The sequence below is a fragment of the Haliotis rufescens genome, unplaced genomic scaffold (assembly GCF_023055435.1).
Source record: "Haliotis rufescens isolate VD_foot unplaced genomic scaffold, xgHalRufe1.0.p SCAF_14, whole genome shotgun sequence".
Taxonomy (NCBI): Eukaryota; Metazoa; Mollusca; class Gastropoda; order Lepetellida; family Haliotidae; genus Haliotis; species Haliotis rufescens.
In genome coordinates this window covers 22,717,246-22,733,588 of record NW_025963824.1, presented here as the reverse complement: position 1 = coordinate 22,733,588, position 16,343 = coordinate 22,717,246, and the positions used below count along the sequence as shown (strand labels likewise).

General features: G+C 38.9%; 1 protein-coding gene across 2 annotated transcripts in view; it reads right to left on the bottom strand.

Annotated features, from left to right (window-relative positions):
- The window catches only part of LOC124131198 (carnitine O-palmitoyltransferase 1, liver isoform-like), a 46,286-nt gene extending 32,655 nt beyond the window's left edge, over nt 1-13,631 (bottom strand). Inside the window, exon 1 of one of the 2 annotated variants that reach the window (XM_048395161.1) lies at nt 13,412-13,631. In XM_048395161.1, the coding sequence (XP_048251118.1) occupies nt 13,412-13,536 (125 nt within the window). In that variant the 5' untranslated portion in view covers nt 13,537-13,631. Of the gene's footprint in view, nt 1-10,439; nt 10,660-13,411 lie in introns of those variants that run through there. The other variant, XM_048395160.1, reaches the window with a different exon arrangement.
- Nucleotides 13,632-16,343: the final 2,712 nt, after the last annotated feature.

Below are 16,343 nucleotides of genomic sequence, written 5' to 3'. Positions count from 1 at the left end.
GGCAAGGGCGGAAACTGGACTTTTAAAGTCAGTTAACTCTCTTGCCTCGGGAAGATGATTCCCTGATGCTATCCACACAACTCATAACAGTTGCGTAGACATTACTGGTGGACAGACCACACTATATTGCAAAAGGAAGTAAACATATATAGAGCTAACGTGTAATACCAATATTATAAAACGAGTGAATAGTTCTAGTATCTGACGAGCAAACGCCCAGAGATGTTGGGAGTTTTCAGTATTTGTTAGTACATATTCCCCCAGTACATAAACACGGGCTTTGGTATTACACAATGTGTAACACAGCTGTGTGTTTATTAAACAGGTGATTCACAGGCAAGTAATAAAAGTAAAACATCATTTGGAGCGCTGAAATGTGCTTGCAGTTCTCATGTACTGAAGGTGTCATTACAAAACAACTCTCCTTGTCTGTGAGTGACTCTTCAACATTGTACCTATACTGAACCCAGGAGAGACTTATCACCACTCAAGACATGAGACATGATACAGTGCCCCACAGACCAACATCCTGTGGTGATAGCTCACTTGTTCTACCATCATCACGACACGTGCCCTTATTGTTTACTGATTGGGTGTTATCACAGCGGTCTACATACTTCAGCAGTCTTCATTGCCCAGTTATCTATAAAGATAGTAAGGATTACTAAAATGTTGTTAAGATGGCAAGCCCAATGGGATGCAAGTAAGGTCGGCAGATGGCTATACAAAATTCAACCCAAGGTCTAAAAAAACCAAACTTATACTCAAATGAAAGGAAAATTTAAATTGCTATCTCATGCCTCAAGACTCGGTCACATAAAGCACTATGACAAGGTTTGTTCATCTTGTAATCAGGCTGAAACCATTGCTCACATGTTATTAGAATGTCAAGACCATGCCCTAGCCCGGGCTAGGTTAAAACAAGAATTGCAGTTAGATCCGCTATCTGTCATAGATCTTCTAGAGCCAAGAGATGCAATAGCGAAGGCCAAACTAACTCTATTTCTGAGAGATGGACAGCGACTCGAGCGTATATAAACAGAGCAGCCAAGGATAAAAATGAAATCATATCAATATAAGAAAATAGAAATCATATCAATACAAAAACAGAAATTATGTGAATACCAAACTCACAATAGATATGTGTACCCTACTCACACACAGGAGTCCCAAAGAGGGACAGGTCAGCCAATTGCTTAGGCAGAAGGGGACCTCTTAAACACTTAATGCAACAACAACTAAAATGCAATAGACATTAGGCTGTCTATTAATTTCGTGAGAATTAGAGACCTGGCTTGTATTAGAGACCCAGCATGTAAAAGAGAGAAATATCAATATATTTGGGTGATCAATCAGCAGCCATTTTTTATGAATCGATATATAGGCTATTGATGCATCTATTTATTCTCACATTTTTTGTGTATTTAATAGGGGTTTGTGTAGCAAAATGGAAACCTCTTTTTAACCAATCAGAATCAAGCATTCTTCATTGTCATGGTAGGATCATTTATTAAAAAAATATATGCCTCCTGCCTTTTTCCTAATTACCCCAAAACTGTGTAAAACATTCAAATTTAATGACCTTTATTGAGATTCTGTTGCATGGATTCAGTAACAAACAACTTGCCAGGCCTCACCATGTCTTTCAAAGGTATCAGGAACATACAGAAATATCTACAAGTAAGATTAACACTTGCATGTAAACACTCAAGTGTTCAACCTTGAGGAAAATAAACACCTATCTAACAAACTGCCATAATCCCACAGCAAGATAATACCTACATACGTCAGCTGTGAAGGAGTGGGGTAGGAAAACGCAGAGAGGGGATTATCTACTGGGACTTATAAACCTCTTGTGACGTCATCCCATTATTCTCCAAGCTGGTTAATCTCATTGGCAGGATGTTATAATGTTTTATTTACACAGGGATGTTATCTTCTCATTAACATGGTTCCCTAGATAGTCCCCTCTACTGGGATTCAAACCCTTACTTCTCATGACATCTGCTGATGATTCTCAAGCTGCTACAACTTGGGCCACTGGCCATTATAAACAGTGGGAAAATATTTTGAAGCCATACTTTGAAGTGTCATAAATAATTATTTGCAGTGAGTGATAAAATATTTTGTTTTTCTTAATAATCATAATGTGCACAGTAGTGTCTGAATGATTCACACATACACACATTGCTATCCATGTTTTTGAAAACAATAGCACAGGGCATGTTGCACTTGACATTTTGAGAAGGTACAGAGTGAGTCGAATTCTGTATTTAGGACAAACGTCTCAACTCTCGACCAGTGCATGAAGCTTGCTCATTGTATAACTGTTTTTCATTTCTGAAAATACGTACACAGATATTCATCTTTTCAAAGTAGTTTGAAGTGCACATGAAGGCATATATGTTGGATAAAATACTTTCTCTCAGGTTTTCACGAGGCTGAAAGTTTGAAACCTTCCTCCTCAGAATATAATGACGGGGTGAACACTCCTCAGCTTAATCCCTCTGATGCAGGTTTTAAATCTCAATATCTCACTTGGACGTGCTTTATCTTTCACATATACCACAGCAGTCATCAAATTGATCAGGTCTGTACTCAGAAAAAATCACTGGCAAAAGCTACCTATGAAGTTCCGGGGTAGAATAGGTCTTCAGCAACCCATGCTTGATGTAAAAGGGGACTATGCTTGTCGTAAGAGGCAACCAATAGATCAGGTGGTCAGACTCGCAGACTTGGTTGATGCATGTCATCGTATCCCATTTCATTCATTGGATTGTCTGGTCAATTATTTACAGACCACTATCATATAGCTGGACTATAGCTGTGTGTGGCATTAAACAACAAACAAATGACCATACAAATACTGGCAAACTCAAGACAGGTCACATGATGATGTAATACTGACCATTCAGAAGTTAGCTAACTTGAACTGTCTTTTAGATTGCAAAACCAAATGTGGTTGAAATGTATTTGCCCAAGTCATCATCCAGAAACCAAAATGTAACACAGGAGCTATGAAAATGACAGGACTATCAGGTTGTTTAGAAACAGGAGCTTATCAACATTTTAGCTTATATTATGAAGGCCTTTTATTAATTTGATCATGTTTTGGAGTAAAACGGCAAGATATTTTGGGTAAAGACAATTTTTTACAAATAAACTAATACCCTTTTGTTAATCTTTTATAAATCAACATTACTCACTTCAATATATCATACTGTATAGTGATACATATATTGTGAACGAGATAACTTGATACATTCATGACTTTGAATCCTTTTCACCCCATCACTTTCAGATTTGTTTTGTTTGATTAAAGCAGTATTCACATTCCCGCTATGTGACGGTGGCCTGTAAATAACCCAGTCTGGGCCAGACAATAGAGTGATTGATATTGTGAGCAACGATCTAAGCTGTTGTGGTATGAAGACACAGTACCATGGGGGCACATTATCAGTGTTTCCGTTAGCTTTTTTGTCAGCCGGTCATTGGACCGGCTGACTAAAAATATACCGGTCCTTATCATTTTCGGACGGTCCCCCACGTTACTGTGTAAAAACATACCTTTCGATCAGAGTTTTCCCTTTTTATTTCTGAACTGTAGATTTGCTGCAGGAAGGTGTTTTTCACCAGAATGCATGTTCAAGATCATGAGATTGTTTAATCTTCACTGGCAAAGTCTGTTACGACTTGCCGTATGTATGCGGTTTTGCAGACTGAAGCCACGTTCGGCTGGTACGCTGCTGACAGGTATCGTCATGGCTACAGCTGCGAAAACAGCAAAATCTGGATAAATATCCTCATAATCAGCCATGATAACTCGACAATTCTGTTGAAGTGTGTGTGTACCAAGTCCCACAACTGTAGTTATGTAGCTGGCGAAATCACGGTTGGCCCGGTCGCCATCTATGATATATGTGACGTCATTATTTATTGGACCACTCACTTTATGACAAATCACAAATTATTTTTTTAATGTAATCAGTACAGTCAGTATAGTATGGCTATCCGTGGCCCTGTGATTCGTCACATCTCCATTCAAGCAAAGACGTATATATATACGTCTTTGATTCAAGATATTGCATATGTATTTCATCTGTTTTATTTTTGACGAGCCTATCTATTTAGATATACATTTGTCTTAGATTGTGTAAGTAAGTTTCATTGAGAAAATATCATGAAATGTGAAAAACTATCACTAGACTCTATTTGCATATTTATTCTTTCTTCGGGGCTGTCGGGTAGCCTAGTGGTTAAAGCGTTAGCTCGTCACGCCGAAGACCCGGGTTCGAATCCCGACATGGGTACAATGTGTGAAGCCCATTTCTGGTGTCCCCCGCCGTGATATTGCTGGAATATTGCTAAAAGCGGCGTAAAACCTTACTCACTCACTCACTCACTATTCTTTCTTCACATTGGATCACACTCCGGCGCAGTGGTGACTTAGCATCGCTCCACTGCCATAGGCTAATTTGCATATCACGTCACCGGACTTTTCTCTTGTTTGTAAACCAACACGCTTTTTAAGAAATCAGAAAAGAACAGACTAATGCAAGTATCTTGGGGCGCTTTACATATTGTTTTGCTTAATTATATAGATACGCTACTACAACTGCGACAGTGAGTTGCATGACAATACATATGCTATTTACACATTAAAATGACCGCATCGCAATATATAGCTCTCCGTAGGTTTCGATGACAGCACATGGAGCCCAAAAATATTTTGTCATGCACCTTTCGCAAATGTGGTAGCATATCTAGATCTATATTATTTTGAAAAACAATATCTAAAGCTCGCCAATAAGGTTTGCATTAGGCCAGTCTGTTCTGTTTTCAGAATAAGCGTGTTTGTTTACAAACACGAGAAAGTTCAGTCACTTGATTGTGATATGCAAATTTGGCAGTGGTGCAATGGGAAGTCATCACTGCGCATGAGTGTGCACGTGGTTCTGAACTCATTCGGAAAATATCGTTTAAATCCATTACTTGATTACTATAGCTTTGTTGTGTCAAGATACCAAAGATATACAGATGCAATCTGAGTGAAACGAAACGAGTCGAGTCCAGTTTATTTTTAGAAAACTGGGAATTCCTTTCTGTGTGGAAGAGAAACACGGACTGATTTTAGAGTTGAGTGAACAAAGTTTAAACACCTTGTTGCAGACACAGACTCAGTTAAAGTTATTTTTTTCTAACATTCTTTCTACCGGACACTGGGACCGTCACACTTAACATTTACCGGTCTTTGCCATTTTTTACCGGCCAAAGGCCGGCATATACCGGAGAACGGAAACACTGATTATGACCAATGATCATTGCCTTTGGAGTAGGACGACACACAAAGGCTGGTAGTCTGACCAGCCGGTCCATTATAGTTGCCTCTGACCAGCTGAGGATGCTGGGTACCCCCTTTGACCTGGAATCCCCACAGGGGTGTTACTATTAGAATGATCACTGCTGTTAATCCAAATAACATGATTAATTAATTTCATCAAGGTTTCATATCTTCAATTGCCAAACAAGGTCTTGATAATGAATGCTATGATCTTTAATAACAGTTCATTAAAATGTTTGTTTGTATTTTTGTTCCATCAATATTCCAGCATTATGACAGCAGTCTGTAAATAATCAAGTCTAGACCAGATAATCCAGTGATTGATGTCATAAGCATCGATAGCCGCAACTGGGATACGATGACATGCATCAACCAAGTCAGCGAGTCTGACCACCCGATCCCCTTAGTCGTCGGCAAGCATAGTCGCCTTTTACGGCAAGAATTGTGAGTTGAGTTGAGTTGAGTTGAGGTGAGGTGAGGTGAGGTTTAATACTGTGTCCAAGATTATTACACTTATATAGCAACGTGCATTGCACATGTGTGTGTGGCTACTTGTACTAGTCCGGACAAATGCCAGTTTATAGTGGTAGGTCGCTGGGATACCATGCCTCAGTTTAACATGATTACCCTACTTAGGCACAGTATACCGACTCCGAGCCAACCAGTCCTTGTTTTAGACCCATAATGCAGAGCACCAGTCAGGGTAACAACAAGTACCATCTATTAACAAATGTATGTATGTATGTATGTATGTATGTATGTATGTATGTATGTATGTATGTGTATGTATGTAGGTCTTAATCCTGTTCATTTACATAAATTGTTATTGACATTTTGAGGCCATTCAGAAGTGTTGGAAACTCTTATCAATAACAACACATAGTTATTTTTATCACAGCTATCAGTCAGCTGCAGACACTTTCAGACACTGATAACCTAAATCCACAGGGGGCACCCGGACTTTGCCCCCAACATTGTACTCTCTACAGCTGTTCATTCACCAGAACATGGTTACAAATTCCTGGCCCACTATTCAAGGGCAGGTTAAGTAGTGTACGTAATAACTTGCCCCATTTTCTTGTAAACATGATAAAATATGTCAGTCCGACTTAGGACACAATAAATTATTTATTAGATTTTCATCCCAATGCGTAAATGTGTCAAAAAATGTGCATTTTTATATTTATTATTTTTTTACATTAACTCTCAAAGGATAGCAATCGATTGAATCATGAATGTTAATCAGAGTAGGTCTATGTGGGTATATTTCATTGAATAAAGAAAGATGGGTTTGTTTGTTTGTTTGTTTGTTTGTTTGTTTAATGCCACACTCAGCAATATTCCAGCTGCATGACAGCAGTATGTAAATAATCAAGTCTGAACCAGACAATCCCGTGATTGATATCATGGACATCGAACCACCCAATTGGGATACAGTGACATGCATCAACCAAGTAGTTGAACTAGTTTCTAATCCTGATGACGATTAACTGTCTTTAATGTTATCGTGAAAGTTTAGCAGAAACTTGTCATGTTTCTTGTTTGTGAGAAATACGGTGCAAATACTGTGTTAAATAAATCACAAATAACAACATTTATTATATTCAGTGAACATAACACTTGCTATTTCACTGCAGTGAACATAACTATTTGATGGAACTATTGTCATACAAGAGGTACATCCCCGCAAATTGTCACCCTTTATCGTAAGTGTCTGGCCCGTAAACAAACTGTTGACTTCTTTTTTACGTCAGTTCCACACGGACAAGACAAAACAATGAAAGATGGTCATTTGAAGAGTTGATATCGCTTCTTGCCGTTTGTTATTCTCTTGGAAATGTTTTTGTTATGAACTGTATATTGTTCATGTAACTCGTCAATCAAGATTGGTCGTTTCACAAGGCGCCATTTTTGTTACTTGACCAGTGTGTATTCTTTCGCTTCCAACAACGGTCTCGTAACTTTCAAGAATATTTTTTCAGGTGATGTTGTATATATAATCAAAATGTATGATAAAGAATTTTAGTGACCTCAAATATGTTTTATTACTTTTGTTCGTATTTAAGAGTTTGCTAACTTGGAACTACATTCTAAGCAGAAATTCCAAGGGGTGGTGAAATGACCATTCGTGTTAGGTAGGGAGAATTTACATTTCAAGGTTGTACATTTGTAATGACACTCGATGAGAGAAACATGATATTTCACTCGACAATTCAGAAAACAGAAGGAATATCACAGTCAGCAAGCTCCGTCCTTAGCCATGCAGCAAATGTGAGTAAAAAATCCCCAGTTGGAAAGAAACATTTCCCAGTTCATGCTGTTATTGTTATAACCAATATCACGGCAGGGGATACCAGAAATCCCCACTGGAAAGAAACATTTCCCAGTTCATGCTGTTATTGTTATAACCAATATCACGGCAGGGGATACCAGAAATCCCCACTGGAAAGAAACATTTCCCAGTTCATGCTGTTATTGTTATAACCAATATCACGGCAGGGGATACCAGAAATCCCCACTGGAAAGAAACATTTCCCAGTTCATGCTGTTATTGTTATAACCAATATCACGGCAGGGGATACCAGAAATCCCCACTGGAAAGAAACATTTCCCAGTTCATGCTGTTATTGTTATAACCAATATCACGGCAGGGGATACCAGAAATCCCCACTGGAAAGAAACATTTCCCAGTTCATGCTGTTATTGTTATGACCAATATCACGGCAGGGGATACCAGAAATCCCCACTGGAAAGAAACATTTCCCAGTTCATGCTGTTATTGTTATGACCAATATCACGGCAGGGGATACCAGAAATCCCCACTGGAAAGAAACATTTCCCAGTTCATGCTGTTATTGTTATAACCAATATCACGGCAGGGGATACCAGAAATCCCCACTGGAAAGAAACATTTCCCAGTTCATGCTGTTATTGTTATAACCAATATCACGGCAGGGGATACCAGAAATCCCCACTGGAAAGAAACATTTCCCAGTTCATGCTGTTATTGTTATAACCAATATCACGGCAGGGGATACCAGAAATCCCCACTGCCAGTCCTTGTGGAGTGGCAACTCTAAAAATAACCAGTTCCCCCTAATTTTTGCCAGTCCTAACTTTCAACAAATAAAAAAACATATGAAAATTATTTGTTTTTAATTCTTTCAACATAATGTTCAGTGCAAAGATGTCATCTCTAAAGTAACGTAGTCTTTAGATCTATACGTCATTAACACAAACTTGAGTCACAATTTTCAATATTTCGAGATGAAGTTGCTACAAATGGATATTTAACCTAGAAATAGATAAGGGGAAACCCTGATGGTAACAGACAAGCTGACTTTATTCAAAAAATGTACTTATATGAATATCACCAACGTTTTGTTCAACAACAAAGATTTATAAGGTACTTTATTTGCTGGTCCACAGGGACTGGCAGTCACATGAATTACCAGTCCAAGCCTAATTTTACTGGTACAAAACTGGTAATTACCGGTAAACGGGAACGCTGTAACATGGAGAATCGAACCCGGATCTTTGGCATAATGAGTGAACGTTTGAACTCCTCGGCTACTCCGCCGACCCGGACCAATATAGTGAAAGAGGCTTTAATGCTCAGTTCAACATTATTGCATTGAATGCAATGTTAAAAATTCAATGTTACAATACCTCTGAATTTAGGAAAATAATAACTCAATAAAATATATCCCAATTTTTAACAAAATAACAGTTGTTCCAAATTTGCTTGCCAAGGGCACTTCATTTGGAATCCCAGCTAGCTCTATTGTATCTATTGTTGGAGACATGATGCATGTGATTTGACCTTTGTGTGTGATGTCATCCACTGTGTCAGCAGGCATCACATGCATCACCAGTGTACGCTATCATTACTAAACTTTGAACAAGTCACAGCTGGGTGTGTTTTTCTTTCACACCACACACTGGTCACTCATGACTTCTGTTAATGGAAACTATTTGTCCGCCTTAACAGCTTCACTCTGATCAGTGTTCAAAATGAATCTTGTGCACCCAGCTTATGTGATCTCCTTGTCCTTCTATGAGTGTCAGTGAAAAGATGATGTACAAATGGGAAATCAGTAAAGGCAAATATTTTGTGGGTCTCGAGAATAAGGTCCCCTTTACTTTCGCTCATAGTATATTGGGGGGGGGGGGGGCAGGATTGTTGGTACATATCTAACTGGAACAAAACAGTTCCCGGTTGGTATTTCAGGTTAGAATAGGTCCCAGCAACCTATGCTGGTTATAAAAGACGACCAAATGGATTGGGTGGTCAGGCACAATGACTTGGTTGATAGCGTCTCTGAGTACCCCAACATCAATGATCGTTGCTCACAATTTTGATCACTGGAACGTCTGTGACAGATTTGATTATTACTGGGCCGATGTCATAATGCTGGCATATTGCTAAGTGTGGCATTAAACTACAACAAACAAAATAACCAGACAACCCCCAAATACATCCCAACCATAAACCTTTTACACAATATTAAAACTAAAATCTTGTTCTGGCTCCACATCTTTTAAGATAGTTTCCATTCCAAAATTTCACATCATGGTGCCGCCTGTTCGGACTAGCAGCAATATTCTGTTAATAACAAAATTTTGTGATAAAGACCACAGAAACATAATCTCTACTTCTTAATATTGTTTTCAATTAGTACAACTGTAACTGTAGGTTGGAGATGTTGGGAAAAAGATAAAATTTAATTTCGACTTTTGCATGTCTTGCCAACATGATTGTTTTCGTTATTAGTATGTGGCCTAGCCTAATGAATGTTTATTGTATTCAGCTGCAAAATACTTCATTGTACCCCTGTATCATACTTAATGCCAATATACCCATGATATGGTATATCAACATCTAAACCTATACCATCAATAGCCACATACAAATACGTCCCATTGGTCTCCATATTCGCGTGTAACCGGAGACACAAACTAAGCTATACCGGCGAACATACGAACATCTGCTACAAGATGTGAAATTGACACCTGTCAGTCACATCTCCAAATCGCATGGGTTTTATCATGATTGAAAACTTTAATTTCTAAGAAATGTGGGGAGTTAGAATCTTACCGTGTTCTAAAGAAACGTCTAAGGAGCCCCCGTCGCCATGCATCTAAAACGTCTGGTGCTGTGGTCTTATCTTCCTCAAATTTACTGACTCTTGGTTCGGACACTGCGCTTCTGGCCTCGGCCATTGTGATCTGAGGGGAGCGATCAGCGTTCAGCTGTCAAACGCTGCAAATTGTCAACACTACCAACATGTGGACTTTGCTCGCATACTAACTTGCAACCGGCGAGTCAGTAATACTACCTTCCTCGCAACTACGTACAATACCGTTCACAATACACAGACGTCTACTGACCCATCGGGGATAATTTATTTCGTATCTTTAAAATATATACCCGCATTTGTCGTTTACGGTAAATACAAGTAACTGGTTTGAACTTAATATGTAAGTCAGGTTAAATAGTGAACGATTGTTCTTGAAAGGCGGTTAGTATTAATGGCTTCTTCATATATCTTCATAGAAATGAACACACGGTATATGGTATTGTTTCAATAAACTCTAAGTATTAGTTTGTATCTATTGTATTCCAACGTCATTTTAGAAGACCAAATAATATTAAAAGAGATATTATAACAAAGGATGTTTACATAAGAGTACAACAGAACGTCGTCAATACTGGAGACCTAATCATACGGATAAGAAATGTGTTATATATGATATACTGAATAAATAAACGGAAATCCCCACTGGAAAGAAACATTTCCCAGTTCATGCTGTTATTGTTATAACCAATATCACGGCAGGGGATACCAGAAATCCCCACTGGAAAGAAACATTTCCCAGTTCATGCTGTTATTGTTATAACCAATATCACGGCAGGGGATACCAGAAATCCCCACTGGAAAGAAACATTTCCCAGTTCATGCTGTTATTGTTATAACCAATATCACGGCAGGGGATACCAGAAATCCCCACTGCCAGTCCTTGTGGAGTGGCAACTCTAAAAATAACCAGTTCCCCCTAATTTTTGCCAGTCCTAACTTTCAACAAATAAAAAAACATATGAAAATTATTTGTTTTTAATTCTTTCAACATAATGTTCAGTGCAAAGATGTCATCTCTAAAGTAACGTAGTCTTTAGATCTATACGTCATTAACACAAACTTGAGTCACAATTTTCAATATTTCGAGATGAAGTTGCTACAAATGGATATTTAACCTAGAAATAGATAAGGGGAAACCCTGATGGTAACAGACAAGCTGACTTTATTCAAAAAATGTACTTATATGAATATCACCAACGTTTTGTTCAACAACAAAGATTTATAAGGTACTTTATTTGCTGGTCCACAGGGACTGGCAGTCACATGAATTACCAGTCCAAGCCTAATTTTACTGGTACAAAACTGGTAATTACCGGTAAACGGGAACGCTGTAACATGGAGAATCGAACCCGGATCTTTGGCATAATGAGTGAACGTTTGAACTCCTCGGCTACTCCGCCGACCCGGACCAATATAGTGAAAGAGGCTTTAATGCTCAGTTCAACATTATTGCATTGAATGCAATGTTAAAAATTCAATGTTACAATACCTCTGAATTTAGGAAAATAATAACTCAATAAAATATATCCCAATTTTTAACAAAATAACAGTTGTTCCAAATTTGCTTGCCAAGGGCACTTCATTTGGAATCCCAGCTAGCTCTATTGTATCTATTGTTGGAGACATGATGCATGTGATTTGACCTTTGTGTGTGATGTCATCCACTGTGTCAGCAGGCATCACATGCATCACCAGTGTACGCTATCATTACTAAACTTTGAACAAGTCACAGCTGGGTGTGTTTTTCTTTCACACCACACACTGGTCACTCATGACTTCTGTTAATGGAAACTATTTGTCCGCCTTAACAGCTTCACTCTGATCAGTGTTCAAAATGAATCTTGTGCACCCAGCTTATGTGATCTCCTTGTCCTTCTATGAGTGTCAGTGAAAAGATGATGTACAAATGGGAAATCAGTAAAGGCAAATATTTTGTGGGTCTCGAGAATAAGGTCCCCTTTACTTTCGCTCATAGTATATTGGGGGGGGGGGGGGGGGGGGGGGGGCAGGATTGTTGGTACATATCTAACTGGAACAAAACAGTTCCCGGTTGGTATTTCAGGTTAGAATAGGTCCCAGCAACCTATGCTGGTTATAAAAGACGACCAAATGGATTGGGTGGTCAGGCACAATGACTTGGTTGATAGCGTCTCTGAGTACCCCAACATCAATGATCGTTGCTCACAATTTTGATCACTGGAACGTCTGTGACAGATTTGATTATTACTGGGCCGATGTCATAATGCTGGCATATTGCTAAGTGTGGCATTAAACTACAACAAACAAAATAACCAGACAACCCCCAAATACATCCCAACCATAAACCTTTTACACAATATTAAAACTAAAATCTTGTTCTGGCTCCACATCTTTTAAGATAGTTTCCATTCCAAAATTTCACATCATGGTGCCGCCTGTTCGGACTAGCAGCAATATTCTGTTAATAACAAAATTTTGTGATAAAGACCACAGAAACATAATCTCTACTTCTTAATATTGTTTTCAATTAGTACAACTGTAACTGTAGGTTGGAGATGTTGGGAAAAAGATAAAATTTAATTTCGACTTTTGCATGTCTTGCCAACATGATTGTTTTCGTTATTAGTATGTGGCCTAGCCTAATGAATGTTTATTGTATTCAGCTGCAAAATACTTCATTGTACCCCTGTATCATACTTAATGCCAATATACCCATGATATGGTATATCAACATCTAAACCTATACCATCAATAGCCACATACAAATACGTCCCATTGGTCTCCATATTCGCGTGTAACCGGAGACACAAACTAAGCTATACCGGCGAACATACGAACATCTGCTACAAGATGTGAAATTGACACCTGTCAGTCACATCTCCAAATCGCATGGGTTTTATCATGATTGAAAACTTTAATTTCTAAGAAATGTGGGGAGTTAGAATCTTACCGTGTTCTAAAGAAACGTCTAAGGAGCCCCCGTCGCCATGCATCTAAAACGTCTGGTGCTGTGGTCTTATCTTCCTCAAATTTACTGACTCTTGGTTCGGACACTGCGCTTCTGGCCTCGGCCATTGTGATCTGAGGGGAGCGATCAGCGTTCAGCTGTCAAACGCTGCAAATTGTCAACACTACCAACATGTGGACTTTGCTCGCATACTAACTTGCAACCGGCGAGTCAGTAATACTACCTTCCTCGCAACTACGTACAATACCGTTCACAATACACAGACGTCTACTGACCCATCGGGGATAATTTATTTCGTATCTTTAAAATATATACCCGCATTTGTCGTTTACGGTAAATACAAGTAACTGGTTTGAACTTAATATGTAAGTCAGGTTAAATAGTGAACGATTGTTCTTGAAAGGCGGTTAGTATTAATGGCTTCTTCATATATCTTCATAGAAATGAACACACGGTATATGGTATTGTTTCAATAAACTCTAAGTATTAGTTTGTATCTATTGTATTCCAACGTCATTTTAGAAGACCAAATAATATTAAAAGAGATATTATAACAAAGGATGTTTACATAAGAGTACAACAGAACGTCGTCAATACTGGAGACCTAATCATACGGATAAGAAATGTGTTATATATGATATACTGAATAAATAAACGTGTCAATATACATGCACATGTAAGAATAAATAGCCATAATAATTCGTCTATAGATACACGTTTGCCATATTTTTAACTGTATGTATGTGAATGTGCATATTTTTTCAAGGAAGGTAAGTGTCTATTCAACGTATGTTGACTATGATTAAGTCCAGACAAGTACGACATCCTCCCATTAGGGTATGTGATATTAACTGACTGTAAAAGACAAGTGGAAACTAGACTTTTACAGCCAGTAAACTCCCCTGCCACGGGAAGATGGACATTTCTCGACGCTGTTTTCATTTTTTAAAGATGAATTTTGGTGGGAGACTCACGATGTATTTTCAGTAGTTGTTTTTCTTAACAATTAGGATTTGTGATCTCAACATTCTGCGGGTGTGACCATGTAGACATGCTCACTTTAGGGTGTGTGATGTGAACCATTGCCTAATCAGCATGCCGAGAATTGGTGTTTTGGGATATCAAAGGTAACAGTCTATCAGACGAAATGGGGTGTGAATGACAAACCATTTATCCTTTCATTCTCTGTGGGTAATCCTTTCACGCTGATGGAAGAAAGACACTCAACCAGTTCTCGTGCAGTCTATGTCAAAGAAGATCCGACTTGATTAGAGCCGTGTTTATCTGTGATAACTTCAAGCTGGGGACATTTGAGTGAACTGGACAAGGAATTATGTTTTTTTTATATTTATGTTATAATAGTTTGTCAACTTGTAAATAAAACTGTGTTGTAGAAATTTTGTTATGTCTTGGCGAAACTCGTGTAAGACGTCGTGTATTATCTTCGCTCTCACTCGGGAAGGACAACAATTCTGACACTCCTTTCCTAAAGTCAGTGTGACACACGCGAGTATAATTTCTCTATTTACGAAACTCATGAAAGAATTTATGAATAACCCTCACTCTCGCTCAGGAAATACAAGAATTCTGACACTTCTGTCGTACAATCCGTATGAAACAAGCTCGTGTACTTATAATAATCTCTATTTATAACCCAATATTTGACTAAAATGACCCCCCGATAAGATAAATGTCCAAATGGAATTACTGACTGTCATTCATCGTAGCGCAATAAACAGACGCGCTTGTTATGTAATGACAGGTAATCTGAAGGAATGAGGGTGATACCGCTAATTATTCCTGTAATAAACTCATAAACTTATATAGCATCAAATACAAATACCTTGTCTGTCTTACATACCCTGTAACAACTATATACAAGAGAGCCCATGAAAGTCCAAATTACTGTAGTTTCATAAAATGAAGAGAGTCTCTGCATGGGCTCCTTTTTATTATATTGTTTTAAGATTATTCAACAGCTGTTTTTTTTCTTTGAAAAATAATTATTTTTGAGACTAGACGTTAGTTGTGAATATATATCAGAGCGTGTGTGTGTGAAGGGTGTGTGTGTGTGTGTGGGGGGGGGGGGGATGTCGAGTGGGGGCGACCCCCCAAGCCTACCCCCCAAAAGTCAAGTCACAAACATTTTATGTAAACCATTATTAATTTTACTTTAGCAACCAAATCAACGTGTTATTATGGTAGGCAGTGCGCACACAAATGGCATCAGATGTAAATAGGGGGGGGGGGGGGGGGGGGGGGGGGGGGGCTCCTCCAGAAAGCTCGTATACATAGTATTGTATTACAGTGTCGTTTTCGAGGTACCGACTTGGCAATATTGGTACCCTTATGATGCGGTCCCATTTTTAGCCATAACACCCATCAGATACCCAACACCGATATATGGTCTCTAATTGTGGGTTATAGACAATTAGGCCATCCTTGCATGTCCCAGTAGTTTATGAATGAACATCGTGTGTGCATGTTGCCGTTAACTACTTATCGTTGTATAACGGCCAGGCCAGCTGGGATGGATAGGCACAGATGGTGGCCTCGCGTTTAGCTAGGCCGGTCACCGGACAACTGTGTTGTCATCCTGTAACCTGAGACTGTGTTGTCATCCTGTAACCTGAGACTGTGTTGTCATCCTGTAACCTGAGACTGTGTTGTCATACTGTAACTCGAGACTGTGTTGTCATCCTGTAACCTGAGACTGTGTTGTCATCCTGTAACCTGAGACTGTGTTGTCATCCTGTAACCTGAGACTGTGTTGTCATCCTGTAACCTGAGACTGTGTTGTCATACTGTAACCTGAGACTGTGTTGTCATACTGTAACCTGAGACTGTGTTGCCATCCTGTAACTCGAGACTGTGTTGTCATCCTGTAACCTGAGACTGTGTTGTCATCCTGTAA